The following is a 20,381-nucleotide window of genomic DNA, read 5'->3' on the forward strand; positions in this document are numbered from 1 at the left end:
CCTGGGAGATCCCACGGACAGAGGAGCCTGGCGGACTGCGGTCCATGGGGCTGAAAAAGTCAGACACAAAGGAGCGACCGAGCACGCAGTGCAGGCCTTGGGACACAGTACTCGGCCCCCAACGCAGCCACCGTCAGTAGTTAAATGCCGCTCCCCTCCTGCAGCATCTGCAGTGTCATCTGTCCAGCGACCAGCCCCTGGCCTTTTCTGGCTGCCCAGCAGGGAGGAGGGACGTGGCCTTTACGGAGATGCCAGGAATTATTTTTGGAGAGAAGAGAGTCCCCTCGCCCCTGCCCCGGGAGGAAATGGCTCTGTGATCTATGGGCCGTGGTCGTTTTCAGAGCACAAGTCCAGGCCTCCAGGCCTGCTGCCCAAGTCCTCTTTAATGGGAGCAGGGCTGGCAGAGGCGGGCACACAGAAGCTTCTTTGTCCCAGGGCTGGTGTCAGCGCCTACTGGCTGGATCACCCTGGGGGTGGCCTGAGCCTGGTCACCACCCTGCCTGCAGGACATGGGGCCAGGCTAGGAGACCATGACTCACCCCAGCTACCCTGACTCACCCTGAGACCCTGAGACAGCCCCCTGGGGCCTCCATTTCCCCACAGGCCATGCGCTGGGACTTCTCTGCCCCACCCACCCTGAGGCCTGGTGTGGAGACGGGGTGAGACAGAAACAGACACTGCTAAGGGCTGGTCCCTACGGTGTAGTGTGTGTGTGTGTGTGTTTAGTCGCTCAGTTGTGTCCGACCCTCGGTGTGTTATTTTCCAGGCAAAAATACTGGAGTGCGTTGCAATTTCCTCCTCCAGGGATTGAACCTGCGTCTCCTGCAATGCAGACAAATTCCTCCCCCGCTGAGCCATCAGGGAAGCCCTGGTCCCTCTGGTCCTGGGGCCAAATCCTGTCTTTACCACCTTTCAGCTCAAATCCAGGGGAGACTCCTCCTCCAAGCCAGACTCCTGACCCGAGAGGCCACCCACAACCCGAGGCCCTGTGACTGCCCGATCACTGCTGACCTCTGCACTCACTGTGTCTTCCATCTGTAAGCCCCGCCCTCCTTTGCCAGGAATTTCTAGTCCCTCCTTCGGGCACCAGCTCACCACCCCATTTTCCCTGCACTTTCCCCAAGTGCTGCAAACTGCTCAGGGCTCCCAAGGTCATTCCTGGGTTACTTATCCGCTGCGGCCAACGCCGTCCTTGTGCGGGCCGCTGAAGACCTCCAGGGGGATAACTCCGACGGTCCCTCGTGGCCCCATCCTGCTGCCCTGCTTGGTGGGTGCTCCTCGCTGAACCCCAAGTCTTTTGAAACACCTTCTCGTCCAGGTCTGAGCGACCCTGCCCGGCTCCCCATGTTCCCTCTTGGCTGGCTCTTCTTCCTCTTCCCGCCCTGGAAGTCTCAGGGCTCTTCTCTGTTCGCACAGAGAACCCCCGAGGGTCCCTCCGCCAGCACGTGCGTGGGCTTCAAACAGTGTCTCTCCTCCCGGGACACCGGGATTTCCGGTTCCGGTTTCCTGCTGAAGGCCTCTGGCGGCCCGGCAGGCAGCACCCCAGGCAGCTCGAGGCTCCTCCACTTCCCTCCGAGATGTCGGCGGTCACTTCTCTCAGGGCGCCGACCCCTCTCCCTCTCACCACCACAGCCACCTGTCAGCACCTTCCGACAGCTCACCCGGCTCTTACCACCTCTCACCACCTCCGCTGCCCTTCTGGGGTCTGGGCCACCTCCTTCGCCTCCCCTCCAGCCCTCCCTGTCCCCACTGCCCTCCCTGCTGCATCAGATGATGTCGGCTCCAAGGGCAAAAGGTCAGTTTTCATTCCAATCCCAAAGAAAGGCAGTGCCAAAGAATGTTCAAAACAACCGCACAATTGCACTCATCTCACACGCTAGTAAAGTAATGCTCAAAATTCTCCAAGCCAGGCTTCAGCAATACGTGAACCGTGACCTTCCAGGTGTACAAGCTGGTTTTAGAAAAGGCAGAGGAACCAGAGATCAAATTGCCAACATCCACTGGATCATGGAAAAAGCAAGAGTTCCAGAAAAACATCTATTTCTGCTTTATTGACTATGCCAAAGCCTTTGACTGTGTGGATCACAACAAACTGTGGAAAATTCTGAAAGAGATGGGAATACCAGACCACCTGACCTGCCTCCTGAGAAATCTGTATGCAGGTCAGGAAGCAACAGTTAGAACTGGACCTGTAACAATGGACTGGTTCCATATAGGAAAAGGAGTACGTCAAGGCTGTATATTGTTACCCTGCTTATTTAACTTATATGCAGAGTACATCATGAGAAATGCTGGGCTGGAAGAAGCACAAGCTGGAATCAAGATTGCCGGGAGAAATATCAATAACCTCAGATATGCAGATGACACCACCCTTATGGCAGAAAGTGAAGAATTAAAGAGCCTCTTGATGAAAGTGAGAAAGTGAAAGAGAGTGAAAAAGTTGGCTTAAAGCTCAACATTCAGAAAATGAAGATCATGGCATCCGGTCCCATCACTTCACGGGAAATAGATGGGGAAACAGTGGAAACAGTGTCAGACTTTATATTTTTGGGCTCCAAAATCACTGCAGATGGTGATTGCAGCCATGAAATTAAAAGACGCTTACTCCTTGGAAGAAAAGTTATGACCAACCTAGAAAGCATATTAAAAAAGCAGAGACATTATTTTGCCAACAAAGGTCCATCTAGTCAAGGCTATGGTTTTTCCAGTGGTCATGTATAGACGTGAGAGTTGCACTATAAAGAAAGCTGAGTGCCAAAGAATTGATGCTTTTGAACTGTGGTGTTGGAGAAGACTATAGATTCCTTTGGACTGCAAGGAGATCCAACCAGTCCATCCTAAAGGAGATCAGTCCTGAATATTCATTGGAAGGACTGATGCTGAAGCTGAAACTCCAGTACTTTGGCCACCTGATTCGAGGAACTGACTCCTTGGAAAAGACCGTGATGCTGGGAAAGACTGAGGGCGGGAGAAGGGGATGACAGAAGATGGGATGGTTGGGTGGTATCACCGACTCAATGGACGTGAGTTTGAGTAAGCTCCGGAGTTGGTGATGGGCAGGGAGGCCTGGCGTGCTGCAGTCCATGGGGTCGCAAAGAGTCAGACACGACTGAACAACTGAACTGAACCTAACTGGCTCCAAGGGGACAATCGTCAGTGACTTCTCATGGCTTGAATAAAACTCCAAGTTCAGACCACGGCCTTTAAAGCCCTGCATGGCTGGGTCCCCACGAGTTTCTGATCTCCCCCCAATTACTTTTCTTTTGGGCAATTTTCTCCAACCACACTGGCCTCCTTTCTCTTCTCCAAGCGCTTACTCAAGCTTACTCCAAGCTTGGGTCCGGGGCTTACTCCAGACCCAAGGGCTTTGCACCTGCTGCCCCTCTGCGGGGAACACCCCAGACAGAACCACCCGACCAGCTCGCTCACTGCCTTCAGGTCTCTGTGCGCCTGTCACTTTTCCAGAGACCTTCCCTGACCTCTTTCCTCATCCTCCCTTCCAGTTTCCGCCAATCTTGACTTTGCTACCCAGGATGGCATCATCTATCTGTATTTATTAACTGGGCACCTTTTCAAGGCTTCTGGCTCCTTGGCTTTCTGGGGCTTGCCAGGGGCACCAGAACCCCTGGGAGATAGCAGCAGGCTAGGGGTGGCTTCTGTAGGCTGGCACAGTCCCTTCCTTCCGGTGTGTCAACACAGAAATCAGAGTGGCTATTTAAATCGATCAGCAAGTGTGCAAACACTGCTATCAGAGGATTGTCGGCTGTTATCAGTCCAGAGGCAAAGGTGCTTGTTGGAAGAGCTTGGCTGATAAGCAGGCGAGAAATCTCCTGACCCCAGGGCTGGAAGATCTGGCCCCAGTCGGGGGAAGGAGGTGGTGCCCTACCCGGGGTGCCAACCTCTTGGCTCACTCAACCCACACAGGGGCTCTGGAGCTATGGGTCCTTTGCCCGGAGTGGGCCCACTGCTGAGAACACGCGCTCCCTCCTAGTGGAGGCCTACAGTCTCTAGTCAGGGAGTCTGTGGTTTAGGAGATGGGCAGGTCTGGATGTACCATCCCAGACCCTGCTGCTGCCCAACAGGCCAACCACCCGGTCCCAGAGCTACACTCTCTCGCTCGGTTGCTGCCTACAGTTCAGAGAGCCCAGGGTGGGACTCGGCATGTGGTGGTGTCTGTGTTGTGCGGTCGCTCAGTCGTGTCCGACTCTAGCAACCTCATGGACGGCAGTCCGCCAGGCTCCTCTGTCCATGGAGTTTCCCAGGCAAGGACACAGGAGTGGGTTACCACTTCCTCCTGCGAGGGAGCCTCCTGCATTGGCAGGCAGGCTCTTCACCACTAGTGCCGCCTGGGAAGCCCTTGGCATGCAGCGGCCTTGGGAAATATCCACAGTTAAACTGACCATTGAGAGGCAAGGTCTGAGCCCCGGGGAGGGGAATGTTGGGTGGTGCCCCTCCCTACCTCGACGCAGCCGCTGCCCTCTCAGCAGGGATGCATCTGGCCCTCACAGTGGCCCCAGCCAGCAGGTACTATGAACAGCCTCACCTTCCAGATGGGGCAGAGAGGCTCAGGGGTGTAACGACACTTGCCCAAGGCCACAGAGCCCGGGAGTGGCAGAGCTGATGTGAGTCCAGGATGTAGCAGTCTGCTTGTGATCGCCCCCAGATGAGGTGTTGGGGCTCACACTGTCGACACCCCCGCCCTTGAATGTGTTCCTCTGAGGCAGAGAAGCCGGGGGTGCAGGTCCTTCTTGCCCCTGGACAGAGGGGGCCTGTCCGGCTCTGTGGGCAGGGCCTGGCTCCTCAGCACTAATGGGTTACCCTCTTTCCCTTCCAGCTGGTCTGGCCCCCCAGCACATGCCCACTCCTACCGCAGACCCTGATGGCTCAATTAGCAGGCCCAAGTGCTACTGGCCTGAGCAGCCAGGATGCTTTTAATGAGACTGTGGAAGCTGAACACTTGGGGCCGGCTGGCTGGACCAAGGGCGCAACGGCCACTGAGCCTGGGACGGGGTGACAAGCACTGGAGTTAGCAGGGAGAGCGGAGGGGCAGAGTGCGGACAGCAAGGAATGACGTCACTCCAGGACCTGGGTGTGGAGACACTGAATGAGAAACTGTGTCGTGCTTTCCGTTTCGAGGGGTGACTCCAGCTGGTCCCCGCTCTGAGGCTCGGTCTCTTGCTCTGTATAACGATGCCAAAGATGGCAGTGCCCATTGCCCAGGCCGTGGACGCGTGAGGATGGACCGGCGGAAACCGGCGGACCGGCAGGCACTGATGCGTGCAGCTAGTCCATTCATTCACTCACTGCTTTGGTGAGTACTTACAGAGCACCTACTGTGTGAGGCATCGCGTCCGGGGACACAGCAGCAAAGACGCACAAGTCCTGACTCTCAGGGAGCAGGTGTGTGACTGGGGGAGGCAGGGGACAAAGAAACAGCATATAGGACAGAGTGGGGTGTGGGGTGCATGGCAAGGCTGCTGTTGCTGCAGGAGGAGCTCCCTGAGGGGCACGAGGCAATGAACCATGCAGGGCTCTGTGGGAAGAGTTCAAGCTCAGGAAGAGCATGTGCAAAGGCCCTGAGCTAGCAGCCTGTCTGATGGTGCCCGGGGAGGCACAGTGGGGAGGCTGGTGTGGCAGAAGCGGGGTGAGCTGACGGGAGGAGGGCAGTGACGGGAGGAGGGATGGGGGCTGTGCCAAGGAGCTGGTGTTTTGTTCTAAGTAGACTGGGGACAACAGATCAGTGGTATGACCTCATGGGGGATCCGATGGGATCTTCCTGGCTGCCTGTGGACAATGGACAGTGGACCGTGGAGGGCTGAGGTGGAGGTGGGGAGACCACAGTCCAGCCTGGAGGGTGGTGGGGACCAGGGAGGGGATGGGGGATGCTGGATACAACTCAAAGCAGAACCAGGAGACTCGCTGATGGTGGATGTGGAGTCACAGAGGGGAGGAGCTCAGGATGACGCCCAGGTCTCTGGGCCAAGCTGGACACCAATGCCACGTGTGCGCAATGGGCGACAGGGTCCCCACAGCTCGAACCCCAGTCCTGTGCACGCACGTACACACACGGGTGTGTGAGTCGCCATCAGCGTGGGGCAGACACTAGGTAGGTCCCTGGCCCCTGGGGAAACCGAGGCAGGCAGCGGGGCTGCGGCACTCACCCATGCCCAGCATCACCAGGGGCGTGTGCTCCCAGCGGGCCAATAGCAGGAGGTGGGCCACGTTGTGGGCGATGAGGCTGAAGCACAGGACCACGCAGCACCACTCCTGGAAGCGCTTGCCTGCGGGCAGAAGGGGCGAGAGTGAGTGCAGGGCGGCAGGCCAAGGCCACGGGATCAAGGATCAGAGGCAGGCGGGGCTGGTCTAGAGAGGGCTGTGTTCCATGAGTCCGCAGTGCAGACTGCAGGCTGAATGCAGGGACAGCCTGCCCATTTCACAGAGTGTCACTGAGGCCCAGAGAATGGGACAAGTCTGTCCAACGTCATATACTCTGGGCCGGCTGTGTTAAACGAAACCCTTCTGCGCACAGGCCTGCTGCCCATGAGGCTGGCCTTACTTGGGCTGAGTCTTTGGCAGGCAGGACCAGAATGTTGGTCTCGTGGGCCCCTTCGGGCTCTCTCTGGAGACCCCTGAAGGAATTTTAATGAGCTTCTTTTTTTAATTCTCATTATCCTATCACCTGCCCCCTTCTGGTAGGCAATCATTTGGAAGCGCTACAAACAGCTTTTAATTATGCACGTTCAGACCCTGTCCCACGTCCATCAAGCGGGGCTCCAGGCAATGAGTCAGGAATTCAGGAGAAACCAACCATGGTTATCACTTCCATGATTCCAGCCACAGGGCCGATGAGGAGGTCTCAAGCTCTTAATATCTCCAGGGGCTAGACAGGTGGTTTGAAGCAGTGCGGTGGGCTGGGTGGGGACAGTGGGATACCACAGCACATGTGCCCCTCCTAAAGCGGGAGGCACTAACTGGCTGACTACTCCCAGGACAGGGAGTGTGGGCCCAGGGAGGTCAGAGGCTCGAATTCTCAACAGGAGCCAGAAATCAGGATGCAGGTATGAAACCCTCTCTATAATTTAGGCACGTATTTTTAATATCCTGTGGGCTGGGACAGGCTGATTCACTCAACTGCAGCTTTGTTGACCATATCGAGACACTGAGAATAACCTCAGTGTCCACTGCCTGGGGAATCAGACAAGTTAACTTGGTTTACAGTGTCTCTGTTGCCAGGCAAAAAGCCTGGGTGACTGTTCCTATGTGGCCGACGGAGGGATGGGAAATTCAGGACAAACTGGTAAGTGCAAACAGCAAAGTGCCGAACATCCATTTACATAAAAAAAGAGAAAAAACAAACACACAAACAACTGTAGAGTTAAGACTGTCTTTTCGCCTCCTTTTGAATTTAAAATTTATGAATGCGATATTTTAGCAAAAATCTCACAATTATAAATTAAAATTTAAAAACGCAAAAGGAAATAAAAGCACCGCCTGGGTGACATAGCATATGACATGGCCCCCAGGAACACTGTTTTCTCAGGCAGCTGGTCTCAAGGACAAATCTCCTCTTGCAGATCTCTCCGTGGAACCTCCACCTCCAGGAAGCCATCCACAATTCCTCCTTTAATGCCTGGGCTCCCCGACCATGGGGCCCATCATGGGAAACTCTGCCTGCAAAACTTCCATCCTCCTCTCCCTAAATGTCAACTCAGGAGGCCTAGGACCCTGCCTGCCTTCCACAGCAGGGCCCTGTGCTTTGGTGCTTAATAAATGCTTGTGGAATAACAAATTCCTAACCACGATCCTAGAGGAAAATTGCCAGGCTTTGCTTCTGGGCACCCTTCACTAAAGCGCTGTACAGGGACCAGGCTCAGAGAGAGAATGGGCCTTGTCCAGGCTGCACAGAGCAGACTGCGCTCCAAGCCAGAGCCAGAACTTCCGCCCTGTGAGAAGACCAAGGCTCTGAGTGGGCCAAGGACATGCCCAGGGTCGCATCCCTCGTACAGACGAGGACCCTGGGGCCCAACAGGGCCAGGATCCTCCAGGCCTCACAAGGTGGCAGGGGCAGAAGCCTTTCGCTGCCCACTCCACAGTCAGGGGCTTCTTCCTTGGCACCCCGGGGCCCTGCCACCCCAGCGCCCCCACCTGGGGTCACCATGACGGGACCCTGAAGGGCCTTCCCTTTCGTGGCTCTGGTCTGCAGTCAGGACGGGGGGAGCTCAGAAGCAGAAAGCTGGGAGGGCCGGTGGTCAGGGACGGGAGATTCCTCAGTATGATCTGCAGCCCCCAAGCCTGCAGCGCCAGCAATGAGATTAAGTGACAGGAACAATAACCAGGCCAATTGCGGGCTGGGTATAGCGTGCAGCCCACACCAGACACTCTGCAGACCCACTCCCCCTGTCTTGTCTCATTTATCCATCTATGGCTGCACTTCAGTCCTTCCCAGCATCAGGGTCTTTTCTAAGCATGAGATGGTTGGATGGCTTTGCATCACTGACTCAATGGACATAAGTCTGAGCAAGCTCCTGGGAGGTGGTGAAGGGCAGGGAAGCCTGGTGTGCTGCAGTCCATGGGGTCGCAAAGAGTCGGTGACAACTGAGCGAATGAACGACAAACGGCTGCACTGGGTCTTCTTGGCGACACACAGGCTTTCTCTGGTTGTGGGGCATGGGCTTAGCTGCCCGGTGGCATGTGGGATCTTCCCGGAGCAGGGATCGAACCACGTCGCCTGCATTGGCAGGCAGATTCTTTACCACTGTAATACCAGGGAAGTCCCCACCTCTGCCATATTTTGCTCTTAGGTTTTTTTTTTAAAAAAGGAGCTACACTTAAAAAAAAAAATACCCTAAATTCCTATTTTCCTGCTTCCTTTAAGAACACAGGCTCTGGCCACCCCAGGTCTGAGCCCCCCTCAGATGGGGGCAGAGCTCCTGGCTTCCCCAGCCCTCTCTCCTCCCTGAGGCCTCATCCTGGGGGGCTTCCCCTGGTGGCAGTGCTGGCCAGGCCCCTGCAGTCGTCTGGGTTTTCAAAGGTGAGGCCCAGTCTTTCATTCAAGTCTCAGTACCTCGAGGGAGGAACTGTGTGATCCCACTTCCTGGATGAGGAAACTGAGGCTCAGCAGGAAAAAACCAAGAGCTGAATTTGGATCCTGTGCCTATAAGGGGGAGACCTTAGCCTGGATGTTTGGGGCTGTCTTGATTCCAAAGATAGCCCAACTCTCTCCCATTGCCATGGACAACGTCCCGAAATCTGAATATTTTCCCATCTAAACTGTCCTCTAGGCTCTGGAGTCTTCTGCAGAACAAGTGCCTCAGCTATGACCCGGAAAAAACACACCTATTATAATAAGCATTCAAAGAGCACCTCTTCTATACCAGCTACACTGCCAGGGAGGATCCCAGCCAGCCCGGCCTGCAGTACACCAAAAGCTGGGGGCTATCTGCCCCGACTTTCAGAGGAGCAAACTAGGCCTGGAGAGATGAGGTGTCCAAAGTCCCTCGAGAGTCACCAAAGTCAACATGGACAGTTAGCCAGGCCAGGACCGCACGGTCAAGGGGTCTAAATGGTGTCACGTCACAGATGGGCAGACTGAGGCTGGGGAGGGGAAGGCCCTTCCTCCGCATAGAGGGCTCAGGCCACCTCCAGCACAGCACTGGGTCTTGCTTCCCCAAGCCAGCCCCTGGCCTGACCACGATCGGAGCAGAGGGACAGAGGTGATGCCTGCTGGCCTGGGGAGGGGCCGGGCTGGCGTGTGGTGGCTGTGCAGGGCTGGCAGGGGCGGGGCGGGGGGCATCTCTGCTTTCCTGGGGACAGGTCACAGCAGGAGGCCTGGCACCGGGCCTGCCTCTTCTGGTTTCAGTCAGACGAGCCCTGGAACCTAACCTTAAGGTGGGTCCAGGGCCACTAGGAGACCCTCGGCCTCAGGGAGGTGGGGGGACAGGAGGTAGCGGGGAGGCAGGGACCAGAGAGATGCAGAGGAAGAGAGACAGATGGGAGAGAACAGCATCAGAGACAAAGCAAGGTGAGAGACAGGGAGAAGAGGAGGAAAGAGAGAGATGGCGGGTCTCTACATACATGGAGATGGACAGAATGAATGTAGCCAGAGAGAGGGAGAGAGAAAGACACGGAAATGAGGGAGACAGAAACCGGGCCAGGAGTGTTGACGGACCAGCCTGGCCAGGAAAGGGCCTCAGGAGGCCCTCTGGGGACAAAGCCCAGCTCAGCCCCCGGACGGCAGGCCAGGACCCCAACCTGGCACTCCTGACACCCTTCACCTCGCCCCCCACCCACGCTGAGTGCCTGTGTCCCACAGGCCGGGGGGTGAACAGGGGCTCCGGGGACCCACCAAGATCTACCCCTGGAGCCGGCGTAGCCACATAGCCAGAGGTCAGCTGGTACCTGCCAGGATGCGGGACACCCACCTCGCCTCTGGGCGTGCCCGTGAGGGCCTGCCTAGCCCGCCCACCCTTCACAAAGGCTGCACCTGGGAGAGGGTCTGCAAAACCCACACTTGGACCCTCTATGGCTCCCAGGCCCCAGGCACGTCCTCGGGGCAGACTCTCAGGGTCCAGGGGATTGGGCTGAGGCTCTTCACCTCAAGCTGCCCCGATCAGACCCCTCATGGCTCTCAGCCGACACGAGGCCCACCGTGTCTGCTGCCAGCCCTGTGGGCATGCTGGCCTGCCACCCTGGAACATGGGCCCCCTCCCGCACCCCCACCCCGGGCGGGCTCACCTCCACAGCAAAGATTCGGAACACGGAACCCAGAACGCCCCTGAACAGTGTTCAGGTTCTGGCCCTGCTAACTCTCTGTGTGACCGTGATCATCACTCTTTGCTAAGCCTCAGGGAAGGTCTTAAAGATGGACAGGGTGCAGCCACTCCAGGCCAGCCAAACATATGGTGTCCCTGGTGAGGCTGACCTTCCCCTCTGGTGGGCAGAAGCAAGCCGAGTCCCAGGCAGGACAAGCACTGGGAAGAACATGTGTGGGGGGTGGGCTATGAGGAGGCTCTAGGGGTCTCTGTTTCCTTCCCTGTAAAATGGAGTTGATACCAGGATACCCCTGAGACCCCTGTATATATATATAATAAGTTATAAACTAGGCAAAGTCAAGCATACATATATATATATAGGAAGGCTTGATAGTCGTGTCTGACTCTTTGCAACCCCATGGACTGTAGCCTATCAGACTCCTCCCTCCATGGGATTCTCCAGGCAAGAGTACTGGAGTGGGTTGCCATTTCCTTCTACCAGGGGATCTTCACATTTCAGGCAGACGCTTTAACCTCTGAGCCACCAGGGAAAGTCAACTTTCCTACAGAGACAACTGTAGGGAGGCTGAAATGAGAGCGTAGGAGGGAAACGCCCAGCACACAGTCAGGGACCAATGAATGTCAACTATGTTAACTGCCTTGTTATTGCTGCCAGCTGTCGCCGTATCAACCTACCTCTAGCCCCGTGAATCTCAGGAATTCTGTCCTGGAACCCAGAACCCTTCCTGACTCTACCCTGGCTCCCTCTGCTCCAGCCCACGGGCTGCCTCAGTCTCCCACAAACACTTCAGGCTTGCTCCTAACCTCAGGGCCTCTGCACTTGCTGTGTCCTTGGTCTAGACCAATCCTTCCTCAAATATCTTCAGGCGTCCCTCCCTTCTGGTCTCGGGTCAAATGTCACCTGTTTAGGGAGGCCTTAACTGCCCCCCCTAAAATGTGACTGTCCTCAACTTCTCCCTTTTTGGCTATTTGTTCCGCAGTACTTGCCACCACTGGGCAAGTAAGCTATTTCCCTTATTTACTGGGTTTACAAAAGCCCAGCTCTGTTTTCCCTGTTTTGTTCACCACTGTTCCCCCAGGGGTTAGAACAGGGACTGGGACAAAGGTCCCAGTGCTCAATATGTATTCAGCCTGGTCCCTTACTTTATAGGCCAGGCCTAGAGAGATGGAGGTGCTTCTCCAACATCAAGGGACAGAGGCAGGCAGAGGGAGGCCTATGGAATTTAGAGAAGCCAGTCTCTTTCTGCTTCACTCCCCCTCTCCAGGCACTCCCCTTGCCCCACCCAAACTCCAAATCGGGAGGAGAAAAGGCCTCTGATTGCAGGTCTGGGGCACCGGGAGACTGTCTGCACCCTTAAATCCCTGAGGGGCTATCCTTCAGACGGTGAGGGGCACTTGGGGAAACCAGAACTGGACAAAGGTGCAATCATGGTGGAATGAGAAGTGGGGGTCCACAGGGGAGTCTCAGAACACCCTTATGATTTCAAGGTCTGTAGGGTTTACTCGAGTAGGTGGAGCTGGACACCAAAGGAGGGGGCCTTTGAATCTTACCCTGGATTTCCAGGTGGTGAGCCTGAGGACCACAGAGATGAGGCAGTGTACCCTAAGACTCACAGGAGAGGTTGGGCTATGGCATTAATAACAGGGATTCCCTATTGTATGCCAGGCACTGCACAAGATGGATGATCTCATTTCCATTTCCCAGTGACACTAAGGAACAGATAAGCTTTATCATGTACCCATTTTAGAGGTGAGGAAACTGAGGCTCAGAGAGGGCCAGCACCTTGGCCCAAGTCACATAGTTAAGAAGCAGAATCAGGATGCTAAGTCCAGGCTGCCCAAGGCAGCACCAGAGGTTTTAGGTCCACAAGCTGGGTGCTGGGGGAACAGGTTGAAGACACTATGGCATCATGGGCCAGGTGCCCAAGTTAGGTATTAAAAAAAAAACAAAACAGACACAGAACATGAAACTGCAAATCCAGAAAGGTCTCTGGTGATCTAGGGCTCAGGTCATACAGACAGCTATGGCAGAGATGGTATGCAAACCCTGGCCAGTCAGGGCAGAAAGCCAAAGGTGGTGGCAGACTCATTCTCATCCCAGGCAAGGGATATCTATGCTTGGTGTCCCCCTCCCCCTGCCCGGGGCAAAAGGAAAGATGTCAGAATGTTTGACAAATAAATAAAGCTGGATGAGCTGGTGACACCCAAGCATAGGGACCTCCCAGTCACCTGACTCTGGAGTTCTCAAAGGCAATTCCTTAACCCCTGCGGACATTTGGCTCTGCTGGGGACTGGCAATGAGATTCCTGAGGCTCAAGTGGAAGTCAGAGAAGGGGGTGGAGGTCATTGCTTGCTAGAGCAGAAATGGTAAGCCCAGCAGGAAGACACAGGGACCTTGTCCTGGGGGCAGAAGCAGAGCAAGGGTCTCTAAGTTTGCAGTCTGGTCTGTGGATACCCCCAAGTCCTTATGCAGGAGGTTAATATAAAGATCTACACGGGAGAGAGGAAATGGCTGGGACTGGGGCTTAAATTTTGAAAGAAAGCTTAAACTGGAAGGTGTGCAGGGAGGGCCCTCACCACCCAGAATTTCAAAATACAGGGTGAGAGTTAATTCGGGGGGTGCGGGGGGAGGGATGAGGGTCTGTAAACTGAAGCTATAAATCTAGGATGGGGCTTTGGAGGAAGGGCGTCTGGGGCACTCGGTACCTGGGGCCCCCTGAGTTGAGGTTCCCAGAGCAGATCTGATATGCTCAGATTTGTGGGGTGAAGTCACTACAGCCCAGGGCCCCGGCAGGGGTGCAGATAGGGCCCTAGGGTGTGAAATCTGTATCTGGGGAACCTGGGATAGGGTGTAACTCTTAGGAAGGGGGCCAGTGCATGTCGCTGGTCGGGGGGGGGGGTGCCTTCGGCTTGGAGTCCTGGAATGGTGGATCCCCAAGACTAGGGGCTCTTTACAGCCGCGGGGACCCCGGGCTAGGATTGGGATCCGACAGCGTGATGGGAGCTGTCCGTAGCCCGAGGGGTTGATATGGCAGCTCCTTGATCCGGGGGCTGTCTTTGCATCCAGAAAGTCCCGTGGCTGGGGTTCTGGTTTGCGCTTGGAAGGGGCGCTGGGGTGGGGTCCCCAGACTTACGGGAGCTACTTGCAAGTTAGGAGCCGCGGCTAGAGCTCTGCATCGGGGCCTGAGGCTGGGGTTCCGATCCAGGGGACCCGGGATCGCGGCCCCGCAGCCCAGGCTGGCCGGGAGGAGGGGGCCGGAGGTCCTACCTGGGGAGTAGAGCGCGGCCAGCTCGCGGGCCCCGGCGTGCTGCGCGCCCCAGCGCCGGCAGGACGCCGCCTCATCGTCTTCAAGCTCCGGCTGCTGGCCTGGCCCGTCTTCGGCGCCCGCCATGGCCCCTCGCCCGGCCAGCCCGGTGCGCTCAGCTGGCGGCGACGGCGGTGGCTGCGGCGGCAGGGCCGCGGAACCGCGGCGAGATCACGCCGCCCAATGACGGCCCGGCCCGGGGTGCGGCCGCGGCGCCGGCGGGGGTCTCGCCCGGCCGGGCGTCACAGCCAATGGGGGAGCGCGCCTGAGGCCGCGCCAGCCAATCAGCGGCCGCTGAGCCGCAGCCAACCGCGGCGCGCGAGGGGCAGGCCCGTAGCGTACGGAAGAGCCGGGGGGCGGCGCGTCTCGGCCGCCCGCGCTTCTCTGCGCGTCGCCGCCGCCCTGCGGGTCGGGGCACGCTGACGGCCCCGTGCGGGCTGTGTTTACCCCCGCGGTGCCCCCCGGTGCCGAGGGCCGAGGTCTGAGCGGGCGTCTCTTGGGCACTCCCAGGCCGGCGTCTGTGACGGGCAGGGGACGCGCGGGGAGGGGCCCCTGGGCGGGGAGGGGAGGCCCCGTTTGGAGGGTCTCTGGCCTGGGCCGGTTTCAGGGTCTCCGAAGACCCCGAGCGTCACCCCCCACCGTGGGCTCAGCTCGCGCGGTGCCCCCGGGGACAAGCCTGACAGGGGGGTGGGGGCAGTGTCCCCCGGAGGGAGGAGACAGGAAAGTGATAAGAGTCTCTGTCAGATTTGGTGAGCGCTGACTATCTGTTGGGCGCCGGGCCAAGAGCTCGACCGCAGGGTGTTTTTAACTCACAGTCAGGAGCTGGGTGGCCTCCTCAGAGGCCCTGTCACCGCAGCGCCCGGAGGTGCCCCCTTCTCCGGTCACTGTGACATCACCCCGCCTTCCCAGTGCTCGTCGGAACGGACGGTGCCAGGCTCCCCCCTCCCTAGAAAGCAAGATCCCCAGGGCTAAGACTTGCTGAGTTCACAGCTGTTCTCCCACGTCCCGATCAGCCTAAGTGAAGTCCCTCAGTCGTGTCCGACTCTTTGAGACCCCATGGACTATGCAGTCCATGGAATTCTCCAGGCCAGGATACTGGAGTGGGTAGCTTTCCCCTTCTCCAAGGGGATCTTCCCAAAGGGCTCAAGTAAATGCTTATGGAGTGAATTAAGTCTCAAATGAATTTATTACCTCAGCTGGAACTCGACCGGTCTAGCCGACTACAAAGTACACAGTAATTGCTCACATAAATTCCACACCGCGTCACCCGCCAAATGGGAGCCAAGAGTGTTCAAGAGGTGGTGGAAGGACCCGAGAGGTACCCAGGGGGAACAGGGAGGGGAGGTAAGACCTCATTCTGTAAGGTCTTTTGGAGGCTCCATCCTTGTTCTCTGAAGGTTTAAGCCCTGGATTGTCCTGGTGCTAGGAAAAGTCAGTCACCCCAGGAGTGTTTCCTGGGCGCTCCCACCCAGGGCGGCCACGATCCCCCGCCAGACCCACGCCCCTTTTCTGTTTCTTTGTATATACCACCTCCCAGGAAAGAAAAGCGCGCTTCCTTGGCAGGGGGAGATTGCAGTCTGCAATTCACATTCTGTTGAATTCTGGCAAAACTTACTGGGTTTGCCTTCTTGTAGCTTACACAATTCAGATTTTCAGTCCAGGAGATTAAGGTGCCCTGTGTTGAGATCGGCTGGATCTCAGATTTCAGGGACACACCCTTCCAAGCTCTGCCTGTGTCCCAAACCTCCAAGCAGGATGAGGTGGCTGGTTCCTGCCGGTGTCGGGAGCTCCCCTAGTGGCCAGCACAAGATGGATGATGGACAGGTTATTCATTTGCTCAGGGAGCACATTTGTTAAGCACCAACCTGACCCAGGTTGCTGTAGGGAAAGAGCAGGGAACGTGACTGTCATATTTTCTCTCATTCTGTGATTGTCTTTTCACTTTCTTGATGGTATCCTTTGATACACAAAATATTTTTACTCTTGATGAAGTCTTACCTACTTTTTTCTTTGTGCTTTAGGGGTCATTATTTCCTCATTTTTAAAATAACTTTGTCGTTTTCCACTGTGTGGCTAGATCATAATTCATTTAACTAGTTGTTTATTGATGGACACTTGGGTCATTTCCTATCTTTGAATGTTATAGACATTTTGCTCAATGTCATTTTGGCACGTGAAGGTAGGTCTATTGAACTCACTCCTGAAGTGGGATTGCTTTGACAAATGTTAACTGCTTAGCCATTTTGGTAGATATGGATAAACCCATTGGTAGGTAGGTAAGCAGATATTGCCATTGGAATCATATAACTATAGTCCCACTAGCTGTGTTCAAGCATGCCTGTTTCCCACAGTCTTGCCAAGAGAGGGTGGCTAATTAAGTTAAGATTAAAATTTCAGTCCTTTAATTATACTTAGCACATTTCAAGTGCTCAATAGTTACACGTGGCTGGAGGCTAATGAATTAGTGCAGATATAGAACATTTCCACCTTTGCAGAAAGTTCTATTGGGCAAATTTTAGTAAAGAATTGTACAGTGACCTTGACCTTACATTTTAGTAGGATCCTTGGGCTGTTTGTGGGAGGTGGGCTCAGAGACTGAGGAAAATCAGGAGACCAGAGAGGAGGTGACTGCTATAGTCCCAAGTAGGAGAGGTTGGAAGGTCAGACTAGAGTGACTGTGGAGGTGGGTTCTGGATGCATTTTGAAGGTGGAGTGGCCAGGACTTGCTGGTTGATGTCATGGGGGGTGAGGGAGAGAGGTCAAGGATGACTCTCAGGTGTCTAGCCTGAGCCACTGGAAGGATGGAGGTGCCATTGACTGAGCTGGGGAAGAACGAGGTGGGAGCAGGTTTGGGGAGGAGGAGCCCAGGAGTTATGTTCTGGGCATGCTGCATGTGAGATGCAGGTTGGACATCCCAAGTAGCGATATCCAGTGGCATCAAGTAGTTATTTCTGACCTAGAGAATGACACATGATTTTGATCATCAAGTTAAAGCAAAGCCAGAAATGAGGGAAGACACAGAATTACATGCCTAAGATGGGGATGAAGGCCAGGGGCAGTGACGGGCAGTGGAAGAAGCCTGGTCTTTGAAGCTTGGAGTCTCACGGCTGTGTTTCTGAGCCTCTGTGGGTCCATTTTCCTTCCTCGAAATGGAAAGAATAGCACTTGATAGCTTTGTTGTAAGGTTCACAGTGAGCGCTGTGAGAGGCGGGGTTCTTGGCAGAAATGTTTGTTGCATGTGATCATGAGGGTGTGGAGTGAGATCCACAGGCTCTCCTGGCTGTCAAGGCCCTGCTGACTCTCGATGGTCATCCCCCTGCTGGGCGATTTACAGACACCAATAAAAGCAAATAGAACCCTTTCTGGGAGATTCCTGGGGTGGAGAAGGCGATGGCACCCCACTCCAGTACTCTTGCCTGGAAAACCCCATGGATAGAGGAGCCTGGTGGGCTGCAGTCCATGGGGTCGCAAAGAGCCGGACTCAACTGAGCGACTTCACTTTCACTTTTCACTTTCATGCATTGGAGAAGGAAATGGCAACCCACTCCAGTGTTCTTGCCTGGAGAATCCCAGGGACGGGGGAGCCTGGTGGGCTGCTGTCTCTGGGGTCGCACAGAGTCGGACATGACTGAAGTGACTTAGTAGCAGCAGCAGCAACCTCTGTGGGGCCCAGTTCCTAGGCATAATCATGCCTCGCTTCGCTGGGAACAAGTGGGAATAACAGATGAAAACTATGTTTAAAAACTAGAGTAAAGCATCGATGATTAAAAAAAAAAAAAACCCTTTTAAAATAATAATTTCTAAAAAATAATTTAAAATTTACAGAAAAGTTGCAAAAACAGTACAATAAATTTCTGTATATCACCTTCATTCATATCCCTCAATTGTCAACATTTTACTGCATTTATCATTTTTTCTCTCTCTAATTTTTCTGAACCATTTGAGAGTCAGTTACGTAAAAAAGATACAGTGTTCTTTTACTGCTAATTACTTCAGTGTGCATCTCCTAAGAACAAGGACATTCTCTTACAGGACTTACATTCTCTCTTGTCCTATTGTTTCCAAAATCAGGACCTTCGATGTTGATACAGTCTTACAGCACCATTCTTATTGTTCATATTCAGATTCCACTAATCATCCCAATACCTGAAATCCTTACTCTTTTTTTTTTTAATTTACTTTGAATGGGAGGATAATTGCTTTACAATGTTGTGTTGGTTTCTGCTGTACAACAGCGTGAACCAGTCAGGAGTATACCCACATCTCCTCCCTTTTGAAACTCCCTCCCTCCCCCGCCATCCCACCCCTGTAGGTTGTCACAGAGCCCAGAGTTGAGCTCCCTGTACAGCAACTTCCTACTAGTTATCTATCTGAAATCCTTTTTCTTACACTAGTGATTACCAAGGTCATGGACCTCCTCCAAAGAGATAAAACGTGCACCTGTCCAAAGAGAAGAAAATCAATGGCAGCTGTGACTCTGCTGAAAGAATCTGTGCTCATACACCCTGCTTGCAGGCTCTGTACACTGAGAGCTGCGGCTGCTGCTACTGTTGCTAAGTGGCCTCAGTCATGGCCCACTCTGTGCGACCCCATAGACGGCAGCCCACCAGGCTCCCCCGTCCCTGGGATTCTCCAGGCAAGAACATGGGAGTGGGTTGCCATTTCCTTCTCCAATGCATGAAAGTGAAAAGTGAAAGTGAAGTCGCTCAGTCATGTCCGACTCTTAGTGACCCCATGGACTTCAGCCTACCAGGCTCCTCCATCCATGGGATTTTCCAGGCAAGAGTACTGGTGTGGGGTGTCATTGCCTTCTCCGCATTGAGAGCAGTGCTTCTCAACTAGGATGATTTTGCCCCGCAGGGGACATTTGTAATGCCTTGAAGCACTTGTGGCTGTCATACCTGGGGGTGGTGATATGCTGCTGGCATCTCTTGAGTAGAGGCTCGGAATGCTGCCAAACCCTGCCAGGCACAGAACCGAGAATTCTCTGGCCCAAAATGTCAGTAGGGCTAAGGTTGAGAAACTGTGACTTGTGGGTAAACTGGGGAGAGACGCCTCCCTCAGTTGTAATTGGAGCACCCCCAGATCTACAATTCACCCCAGCAATTCCCTCTCCCCAGCTACCCTGGAAAACGCTGCTCCTATAGGCATAGGAAGGGTCAGCCAAGTCTGTTTGCGATGGCTTCAGATTGGAACCAGCCCCCACGGCCCATTAGGAGGAGACCGATAAACTGTGGTCACGTGGTGCTCGAAGCTCTTGCCTGGCCCTGTTTGCGTTCGAGATAAGTCACTTCAGTCGTGTCCGACTCTGTGCGGCCCCATGGACTATAGCCCACCAGGCTCCTCGCTCCATGGGATTCTCCAGGCAAGGATACTGGAGTGGGTTGCCATGCCCTCCTCCAGGGGATTTTCCCAACCCAGGGATCTAACCCGTGTCTCTTACATCTCCTGCACTGGCAGAGAGTTTCTTTACCACTAGCGCCACCTGAAAAGCCCTTGGTTCTGTTTGCTTCTCTGTAAAATGGGGTTGGGGAGATGGGCTTGGAAAATGAAAGTTGCTCAGTCATGTTTAACTCTTTGTGATCTCATGGACTGTAGCCCACCAGGCCCCTCTGTCCATGAAATTCTCCAGGCAAGAGTACTGCAGTGGGTAGCCGTTCGCTTCTCCAGGGGATCTTCCCAACCCAGGGGTGGAACCCAGGTCTCCTGCACTGCAGGCAGATTCTTTACCAGCTGAGCTACCAGGGAAGCTTCCTGGGCGTGGAAGGATGCCAGGAATCCTGGGCCCAGCTGCTGCTTTGTGACTATGGGCATCACTCTCTGACTCATGCATGATTGACATATTGGGATTATGCGTGGACGTGTCTCCAAGCTTTTATTGACAGGAGGCTGCCCTGGAATGTCTCCCCACTGGAATGGAGGGCAGGGCCTCTGCTGAGTCACCTCTGGCCGTGGGAGGCTGGCTCTGGGTATGGCTCATTTTAAAAGCAGCTGCCATTTCTTTTCTTTCTTTCAAAACATTCATCCTTTTGTTTGCTGGTTTAGACCCTTTGTACAGTACAAGTGGTTACTGGGCACTTGAAATGTGGTAGTCTGAATTGAGATATGCTGCAAGCAGAAAATACACGTGGCAGCAGCTGCTGTTTTCTTAGTGCTGAGTACAGACCAGGTTCAACACTAAGCCTACACTGTGACTCTCACAAAACTTCCGCATGGGATTAACACACTCATTTTCCTGTCTCCATTTTTTAAATGGGGGAACAGGCTCAGAGAGGTCATGCCACACAGCAGGGAAAGGCAAAAT

The 20,381-nt window shown here is 54.8% G+C and overlaps 1 protein-coding gene across 2 annotated transcripts in view; it reads right to left on the bottom strand.

The window, feature by feature from the left end:
• The window catches only part of PEDS1 (plasmanylethanolamine desaturase 1), a 25,992-nt gene extending 11,694 nt beyond the window's left edge, over positions 1-14,298 (bottom strand). The window contains exons 1-2 of one of the 2 annotated variants that reach the window (XM_061437936.1): positions 14,041-14,298; positions 6,162-6,281 (exon numbers count right to left, since the gene is read on the bottom strand). In XM_061437936.1, coding sequence (XP_061293920.1) covers positions 6,162-6,281; positions 14,041-14,164 — 244 coding nt within the window. In that variant the 5' untranslated portion in view covers positions 14,165-14,298. The remainder of the gene's footprint in view (positions 1-6,161; positions 6,282-14,040) is intronic. The other variant, XM_061437937.1, reaches the window with a different exon arrangement.
• Between the last annotated feature and the right edge of the window lie 6,083 nt (positions 14,299-20,381).

Source organism: Bos javanicus, chromosome 13, assembly GCF_032452875.1.
Source record: "Bos javanicus breed banteng chromosome 13, ARS-OSU_banteng_1.0, whole genome shotgun sequence".
NCBI classification, from domain to species: domain Eukaryota; kingdom Metazoa; phylum Chordata; class Mammalia; order Artiodactyla; family Bovidae; genus Bos; species Bos javanicus.